This window comes from Heliconius melpomene, chromosome 17 (genome assembly GCF_056956725.1).
Source record: "Heliconius melpomene rosina isolate 202511_hmr_F chromosome 17, ASM5695672v1, whole genome shotgun sequence".
Taxonomy (NCBI): domain Eukaryota; kingdom Metazoa; phylum Arthropoda; class Insecta; order Lepidoptera; family Nymphalidae; genus Heliconius; species Heliconius melpomene.
In genome coordinates, this window is record NC_140405.1 from 7,803,651 (window position 1) to 7,813,749 (window position 10,099).

The following is a 10,099-nucleotide window of genomic DNA, read 5'->3' on the forward strand; positions in this document are numbered from 1 at the left end:
GGTTTAAGAGTTGTTGTAAAAAAAACTACTTAAGTCTAATTTATATAAAAAATTATAATATGATATAATTTAATAATTTCAGGTGCAATTGGACTTCTACGGATTCGTCGCTTGGTCACTGGTACAACGTTTTACTCTCCCGCTTTGCATTTTCCATCGTTTCCACTCAGCGGTGACCCTTGCTGAAATATGGAAGACCAGCTACAAAGCGCGTTTGGAGTGAATTATTGGACTAATAAAAAATCAAAAGTCCAACTTTATTTACGCCCTAATTGAACTTGGGAGTAACTATCGATTTCGTCCTAATCCGGGACAGCAATTTTAAACGTAGGTTTGGTATTTTATCGCCAGTTAACAGTTTTCGATAGGTAATTCCGTAATAATAGTTAGTAGGTAACAGTAGGAGTTAATATCGAAATTATTTTAATTTTATGCGGTAGAACTGGAATACCTTATTGCTATCCCGGAATGAATCGTAGTGCACCACAAAGGCAAAACATACATGAATGGACTTCACAGTTTAATTTCAAGGCTATATTAGTCAATTTTTTTTTCACATTCCACAATACAATAGTTTCGAATTTCAATTTGATTTCTTTTGAAGACTGAATTGGGAGATTTTTTTAACAAAACTAAACAAATACGTATTACATTTTTGCTCACATTCGCGGAGTTTATCTGCAGTTGTGAAAAGTTCCCTCCTATGTTAGAAATAATTTCGAGTGCCATTGTTTATAGGACTTAGGAATTTTTTGAATCTGACAATATTTTTTAAAATATGTTACGTACTCAACGCATCAGTTCAAATCGTACAATTTGTAACGAAAAACAATAGCAATCAACGGAAGCCTTATTTTATCGACGTTCAGAATGTAGAACAAATGACCTTAAAATATTATGAAAATTTCAATATTCGAGAAATATTAGAATGTATTAATATTTAGTGTTATAATGCTATATGAAAGTATCAAAAGATTTATTAGAGCTACGTAATTATTCGAGATAGGCGTGTAGGGTTAATGCATACGAATATATTATAGTTGACGTGTCTAAACTTAAATTCTTATTAAATGTACTTAAAGTTACAGAAACACCAGAGTATGAATTTTACTAATAGCAGTAAACTGCTTAATACGTTGAATATATGATTTTATTGCAAGGGGCCATGAAGATCTAAATCACTTATCACTATTTCGCACTTTTCTTAGACAAATTGTATTGCGTAAATTTGAAATTTTGAAAAGTTTATTGTTCTAGTAATAACAACTCTATAGATGTTCGATTAAACTATCTGTGAAGCTCGAGAGAACCTTAGCCTTTTATTTGAAGGTATTTCGTAACTTATTTGGTGAATATTGTTCTTATGACTTCTTCTTACACTTAGATCATTTTGTGTTAAAATCTCACTGCAAATATTTTCGTATTGAATTTTACGTGCAATCTATTTTTATAGGCTGACTTATTTTAAATGTTAGGTGATACCTACGATATTATGCGTCTATTCTTACGGATAACGGAGATAACGAACGCGTTATGCGATATCAATATCATTTCTACTTTACAGATTTTGTATAAATAGGTCATATAAATTATTTATAAAATATTTATTAATTTTGTAATTAACTTTAAGATTTGATTGTAACTGATTGATTACTCTAGAAACAAAGAGTGGTGTGTGCTCACATTGGTGAGGTTATGAGTGAATTCGGTTCGGAGTTTTTGACTGGAATAATTATTGTCTATAATTGTATTGTTAAAATTTAGTAATTTATCAAATTCGGTAATTCTTTAGTGGTTGCTACCACTAAATGGGAATAAAAGTATTTCGTAACGTTCGGCGGTATATTGGTGCGTTTGTATTTGCGGTTTGGCTTGTTTTATCACTGCCGATATATTTAAAACCACATTTTAATAGTAAGTCTTTGATAAATCTATACTATTTCTAACTTGTTCAATTTTGTAGTGATATTTACTGTGTACCTAAATGTTTGGAACAAAATGTACCGAGTCTGTATCTTTAGGTTTAACATTATTACGTGGATACTCAAGTGTTATAGATACTTACCAAAAATTTAAAATTTGGAAACTCTACATTTAAATATAAAATTAATATAAATGTCTATTTGAATTAATTAAATAATACTTATGTGATTGTTGGTTTTATTTATCTCTATTATTTTATACTTTTTAACAGTAGATTTATTTTAAGTAATTTCATTATTTTCTAAATAGATGGGCAAAAATTTGTCTTAATTTTGTGTGTGATTCAATTAACAAGTTTAGCCAAAACTCACATTAATATTTGTGTCGTATAGTTTTCTTGTTATTAACAATTTACATAATTATTATTTTTTATTGTTTAAACTTTACAATAAAATTCGCCGGTAAGTTCACAATGCATTTCCAGTGTCCTATCATATGGGTACCCACCTATAAAACTTGATCAGATATAAATTAAATTATTATAGCACTTACTCGATCTATATCAGCGCCACTTATATTTTTTTATTAATAACATACGATATTATATAATTGTGGTAACAAATATTTCTTTATTAATCACTTATAGTAGCTCTGTAGCGCTTGTAAAATTGAACGTACCTTATATAGTAAATGTCAACATACCGTAAATGTCAATTCACCGTAGTCAATTGTCATTGTTAATTTGTCAAATATTTGATTCAGTTATACTTAGATCAGCTTTTAATTATAAATTACAATATTTTTAGTATCAATACAACTCTATTTTAATACATATAACTGTAGTTCTATTTATTTTTTCTGTTTATTTCCTAAGTTAATAATTTATCAGTGCATTACAAAGTTTGTAGACATTCGCGGGCCACAGAGTGTATAATTTGCTTACGCCTTACAGGATAAATGGTTTAATTAAACAAAATTAAAAGTAGCATCGCATCTTATTAATAGTTTAACTAATGCTTCGGACTTAAATTGTCTAATATGATAATTTGTGTTGGATTTTTGTTTCTCTTCCTTACATGCGCTAATGCCACCTACAATACCTACAATGAAGAAGTATATAAAAATGATTTAGATAGTGTTTATGTGCAGTGGCCGTATATTAAAAATGTTCCGAAGTTACATCTCCGTAAGCGTGAAGCAATATTATCAACACAAAATAATCCTCAAGAGCAAAACAAAAATCTTATAGAGAGTGAAAAATCTGAACTTGAGGTAAAATCTCCAGTTGGACTAAGCGAAGGTGTTGGATTGAATGTTAAACCACCTTCAAATAGCTCTGTGGCTGAACCAACAAAGGCTCAAGAACCACAGCTTACGAAGCCTGCTAATATAACTGATACAAAAGTTCAAAATACTACTAATATTTTGGACAATTCTAAGAGTAAGTGTTATTGTTATATATTTTTTAATTTTACTGAAAATTAAAGTAGTAATAATTTTTCAATTAGTTTGCTTTTACACATCATTCATTTCTCTAATTATCATGGTTTAAAAAGCAATGTAAGCCTATATAAAGTCACTCACAATCAAATGAAGAATATTAAATATATCATTATGCCTTGTTTTGTATGACTTTAAGACTAATTTGATTACTATTTATAGACTTCTACTTCTACAGTGTTTCTATTAAGATTCATAAATAGTAAAGTTATGTTGCTGTAATGCATAATAATCATCTTTTTTTTTATAATAATTTATATTTAAAAATGTAAAATTGATTCACTAATTTAATAAAAGTATATTCTGCTATATTAATAAACTTTGGTTGTAGTATTTGAAAGATACAAAGAACGCTACTCAATTACCAATTGTATCGAAAAAATCAGCAAAAAGTGAGGAATGGAGTGTCTTAACACTAGGTTCCCTCTGCCTGCAGCATGAAATTGATTCTAGTTTAGGGCTAATGCTTATATGAAAAAATAATAAATAGTCTTCCTTAATTCTTCTTCAGTCTTTCTTTAATAATAAGTATGATATTGGAAAATAATTAGTCTATAAGGAAAATGTAAGAATCTAAAGCCATATCTTTATATTACAGAAATAAATATGGAGTATGTTGCAGTATAGTAATACTTTATGATATTATTTAGTTAAAACAAATAAATTAAATACTTAAATGACTTCAATGGCTCCTGTGTATAATTATAAACAGACATGTCGAAAGATAAGGTTTCTGACTTATTGGAATAAAAATAATAAATATATAGTTTAATTATACACTTAAGTCTATAATTTTTATTTATTTTTTTTTCTGTCAACCTATTGTTAAATAGATTTTCTATATAGTTACAGATCCCAAAAATATAAAAACCGTCAATGAGACTACATCAACACTGAATAAAACCATCACAATAACTAATGCAACAGCAACCAATTCAGACAACCTACTTCCGATAAACAGTCCAGGAGTTGTGAAAAGAGGATTAATAGTGTTTGGTGGATTTGCAATTCTTGCTGTTGCTTACTTCATATTTTACAGGTATTTTTTTATATTTAGCAGGTTTTATTTTCTTTAAAAAACTGCACATATGTCTGGATGTGATGTTAATATCATTTTTTATTAACATTAACCTAATATCCTGCTGATGTTCTTTTCACTGTTACATGACTACAGAAATACATAATGAATAATTTTTATTGTTTAAAATTTTCTCAACTTCTATTAATAGAATTAGGTCTTCCTTATTATACAGCTTATAAAAGATCTACTTATGTACATATTAAAAATAGCAAATTTAAACAAAATCTGATGTCATTGGGTATGCCAATACAAAAACACAATCTTTTCCTTAGGATAATGATGACTAATATAAATGTGTTGTGCATTATTTTATGCATCATCGATATTTTTCGAATAATGACTGTAAAATGTTTTTTTATCTTTTCAAGTTAAATTAATGTTTTTTTTTGGTTATGTTAGCGTAATTTGTCAGCATAGAATTATTTATATTTCCCCCATATTAAAAAAAGTTGCGCAGTAGAACAACATTGTACTGTAATTACACGATTATTATGAGTTCGATCTCTACATGACATGAGGAGGAATGCAGTGTCTTACCACTAGGTTTTACTAGCCTACTGTACTATGCGAGTTAAATTGTCAATCTATAAAAATCTTGCTTTTTGGGTTACTGAAATTATTAAATACCATTTTGAATTCGCTAAGGTATAATAGTGCCTAGGCGCCGTGTATTTGTGTAGCAACTGATTAGCATTACGCATGGTAGAGGTTACAGCTTCATTATCAGTATTAATTGGATCTTTAACAAAATTTATAGCCCCGCACTATGTTATTATTACTTTTTATTAAAATATGAATCCAGAAACCTGTTGCTTATTAGATTCATATGTTTTATGCATGAAAAAATTAATTTGATATCAAGAATCAATAAAATTTTATGACATTGTTGTATTGTATAACTAATGTAGGTAACATTAGTTTTACATGTGTGTAATCTGATATACACAATATATATTTATTGATAACAAAACATATTAAGTATATTAAAATGGTTATAATGCTTAAATGTTTTTTTATATCGTCGGGGATTTTGGTAATTATACCTACTATATAGTTATTTATAATCTCTGACATGACAAATAATATGTATACTATTATATACTTTTTGTTATTTAGAGAAGAGATAGAGAATTTAAAAATATAAATGTTTTTCAAGAAGAATTTAGAATATAAGCAAGACTTATGAATAGCTGAAATTATATTTATTTTTAGACTTGTTACATAACTAACTCCATTTACCGCAAATTTCAGGAAAAAGAACAACAAATACGATTCAAATAGTGCACACAACACAAATGACGCTAATCAATTCAGATACGGCGTACTCCAATCGGACGATCGTAGAGACAACCTCGAATTGGCTCGAATCCCATTGACTATGGAATCTGATGACGAAGATGAAGAGGACCTAGAAATATTTGACCTGGAACAAAAGAAAAAATCACTCTCCTACGTGAATTTGCAGGTGAACGATGAAGATATCGTTTTGAATGGTTCAAAGGATGAATCGAAAAATAATCTTTTATTAGACATAGAGGATGCAGCATCTGATACTTTGATTAATTGGTCAAGTAATGGTAACAAGTCAATATTATAATTATGTACAAAGTAATATTATTCCTTATAATAATAATAAATTTTAAATTTAAGTTTGTTATACAAAAATGGTTGAATATCGATTAATATTTGAAAAATAAATGAAAATAAAAGTTTTATTTTCTATATTATAAATAAAAAGTTATCATCCATTTTGGTATAGCTAATTTGAACTGCACTAGAAAGTAAGCTAGTGTTGACAAAATCTATTTCTATAATATAGAAATTATTTGTGCATTCATATCTTAATTATGGTTTATCTTGTACATTGAGTATCTGAACTTTTTCATACAATTATTGAAAGCAATTAGTTTTAGTAAACAGATTAAAAATCTTAATTACATGTAAAAGATAAAAAATACCAGAAAGCTTTATTTGTAATTAGAAAGCTATATCCTGAACTTTTCGAAAATAAATTAAATATTCCAAGTGACAATACATTGTAATATATTTTTTTACTTTTTTTATTATTTGTATAATAATTTGTTTTATTATTATTGGTATAATATTTACTCACTCTTCATATAGATGGTACTTACAAAAAAGTAATTGTAATGGGTAATTTAATTAACATTAAACTGTATGCTTCAGGAGTAGAGCAAATTTTTGATCTCGATTTATGAATAATGTTAAAAAGAATAAAAATATATACAAGGCAACGAACGTGTAGGATATTTGCATAAAACACTTCACTTTTTAATTTTAATCTACCATTACCGACACAATATTTAATCAATATTTAACGGATTACTAAGTAATAAATAAATTTGGAAATTTGACTTAAAGCTACTATTATAAGTATTTGTAAGTTATATTTTCTTAGTTCTGAGGTATAAAAGGGTTTTAGGTTGGCCAACTTTTGTTACTTAAATAGTATTAACTATATCATACATATATAAAAATATTATGCACATGTGTCAAAACATAATTTTTGTTACAATGAGTTGAAAATTTGAGAGGATAAGGAATAAAATATGTTTAATATACACATAAAAGATATGTATAATACATTTCTATTAGGTGTCAAAAGTAGTACAGTTAACATGGCACATACAGCAAATCTTGGAAAATGACCTAATATTGCCAATTAGTACATACATATTATATGGCCTGAAATTATGAGTACAAAATAGTTTATTGTAACACTAATAAAACTACTTGTATACATAGAAAAGAGAGAACAGAGTAAGAATAGAAATATATTTAACATACAGTAATATTAATATTTTTAAATTGTTAGTTATTGACAGATTCTGAAAAAAAAAAATTATATTTTATACATACAAAACAATATATTTGAAAATAACATTATTTTTAAAGATATAATATAAATGTCGTTACATTTTTTATAAAAAAATATTCAATGTACAAAATATAACCTTTAATGCATTTTTAATACTATTTAGTATACTATTCTTGAGTAGTGTTTTATTCTGCCCAACATTGAGTGAGCATAGATCTTGATTATATCATATAAAATTAATTATTAAAGTATAATAATTTCTATGATCAGTTGGAACAGTTCCTCAAAATGTTTACTTAGTTTACTTTTAAACGATTCATTAAGATAAAATAATAAAAATAATAAATGTACGTCAACAACGGTTACTAATTCTTTGTAAAAAAAATTAGGCAGAGGGAACCTGTTGATTTTTCCCTTCTACATCAAAAAAATGTGTCACTTCATATCGTCGCCGCTGTTCTTAACGTAATTTTTTTGTACGTTTAAAAATATATTATTCTGACACGCACTTTCATTACTGATATTAGTATAGTCCTTGATTTCCAAATACGATACGAAATTAGTATAAAATGAAAGATTTTTTTCATTTCATTTTAATATATTTCTTATAAGTTTCCATAATCAGTTTCTTACAAAAATAATTTAAAATATAATTCATATAATTTTATTTCATCGTATCGTCTTCGTGATAGTCATATTTGATGAATTATTAAAAAACTTATATTTTTTTAACAAACATTGTCATTTGTGTTATTTTTTTTGTTTACAATATTTTTTTGTTGATGTTTACTTTTATATGCTATACGTTAACATAATTATTATAATAAGAAAAGTATTCTATGAATGTGAATGTAATGAAGTCTCTAACATAACTTTGTAAATTTTTATAACAATTTTACTTCGAAATTTACTGTAATTAAATAAATTATAGTTTTAAATAAAAAAGTAAAAAAAAACCTAACTTAACTAATTTGCAGTTATATCGTTTGCATTTCTTATCTGCATCTTACATCGTCATAAGCTTTGGACTGTGATAGTAGAAGAGAGACTAAATAAATTATTGTACAAAATATATTTTTTCAATAAGACATTTGTTTGCTACTCTTGTGTAGGACGCTCTACTTCGTATGCCTAACTGTTGCTAGTGTATAAGGCTGTTTCTTAATAGAATAAAATCTTCTAATATTTTGGCATTTTTTATTAAATATATTTCCATTTGACCTTATAAGTTATTGAGATATTCAAGAAAGAAAATATGATTTATTTTGTAGTAATATACTACAAAATAAATAAATCATATTTAGTAGTAAATAAATAGTAGTATTAATTACATGAAAAGTTTTTTCATTTCATTTCAATCGTTTTTTCTATATTATTCTCACCTGTTTCATATTTTCTGAAATGGGTTAGGAAATTAATATAATTGAAAATTTTGATTTAACAAAGAATATTAGTTTATTTTATACAAGTAATATATCTAATGTAAAGAAAATATCGCAAAGAAGTAATATCTACAAATGTGGTGATTGATTTACATAAATATATAAGTATATAATAAATAAATAAAATGAAAACATGGAAAGTATATGGAGAGAAACAAAAATATATTCCAATTTAGGTACAATAGAGTAAAATCAGAACGGACGTGCGGCATTATCGTCTAGTGGAGACAGTAGATACTAGACAGGAAGCACGTACGTGCAGCCCTGTCCTGCGACATTGAGGTAAACGAACCGGCACATTCGGCTGTAGGTAATCTTGTTGTTCTCACTTATATGACGGCAACGTCTTTTTTTGTAAGGTTTCTTGAGTTTAAAGGTTTGATGTCTAACGTTTTATTGTAAACGTGTGACTGTAAACGGTTGTAGGTTCGATTCCTACCCGGAGGAATAAATTGTTATTTATTAATATTTAAGCGTGTGGCGCTAAGCGCGGCGTTAAGTTCTGCCACTCAACCAGCAATGCCTCGAAAAGTCGCCCGAAAATGGGTCATAGAGTGTCTTAACACTGGGTTTTTTCAAGTTATCGAGCAGCATTGAAGTTTGAATAGTTTTGATTGATTTCTCTATCGAAGTCACTATTATTACAGGTATTTATTTACTCTCCGACCGTCCTAATTTCATAACACCATCATCCAATACTTACATCCCGAAAAAAATATTAAAAAACAAACGAATTTTGATTAAATATAACAATTTCCTATTAGGAAATCTCTTATAAAGAGATGGGGAAATTTTCAATTTGTTTTTCTTTATCTTATGATAAACAAGCTGCGTTAAAAAATTGATTGATAACACTCTTCTTTATATGGACGTGCGAATAAATAAACCTATAAAAGGGAAGAGCAAAAAATAAAAATACACCGACTGGCATACACAATTGATTTAAGTGCTAAAGGGCACAGAGTAAAATGGAAAACAGAAGTGTGTTTTAATTTCACCTTTCGTATTTTTGTTAGTCTTGGCGCAGGGGCAAAAGCGTGTGGAAAGCGGGGGAACGCTACAAGCTGTGGGTTCGATTCCCACTTGAGGAAATATTGAGATATTTTCATATCATCGCTTTCACAACACGCATTGCCTTCAGAATTCGGCGGAAAATGGAAAAAAAAGTTCATATTATCCATTAAAGAAAATAAAGCAGCAAAACAAATATTCATATCTTAAGCTTTTTTATGCTGAGATAACATAGACGCAGCACACGAATTCGGGACTTAACGTGCTTATTGCACAGCGTTCGGAGAAATGAAAATAATTATT

General features: G+C 27.6%; 2 protein-coding genes across 16 annotated transcripts in view; both read left to right on the forward strand.

Moving 5' to 3' along the window:
• OtopLa (proton channel otopetrin-like a) overlaps positions 1-2,151 on the forward strand; it is a 42,891-nt gene extending 40,740 nt beyond the window's left edge. For 14 of the 15 annotated variants that reach the window (XM_085200502.1, XM_085200504.1, XM_085200508.1 and 11 more), the window contains one exon: positions 83-2,151. In XM_085200502.1, coding sequence (XP_085056628.1) covers positions 83-223 — 141 coding nt within the window. In that variant the 3' untranslated portion in view covers positions 224-2,151. The remainder of the gene's footprint in view (positions 1-82) is intronic. The other variant, XM_085200515.1, reaches the window with a different exon arrangement.
• A 513-nt stretch (positions 2,152-2,664) lies between these two features.
• On the forward strand, positions 2,665-8,528 carry LOC146530121 (uncharacterized). Its single transcript, XM_085200516.1, has 3 exons — positions 2,665-3,364; positions 4,270-4,462; positions 5,756-8,528. The coding sequence occupies exons 1-3, from the start codon at positions 2,962-2,964 to the stop codon at positions 6,099-6,101; spliced, it is 942 nt and encodes a 313-aa protein (XP_085056642.1). The 5' UTR covers positions 2,665-2,961; the 3' UTR covers positions 6,102-8,528.
• The last annotated feature ends 1,571 nt before the right edge of the window (positions 8,529-10,099 follow it).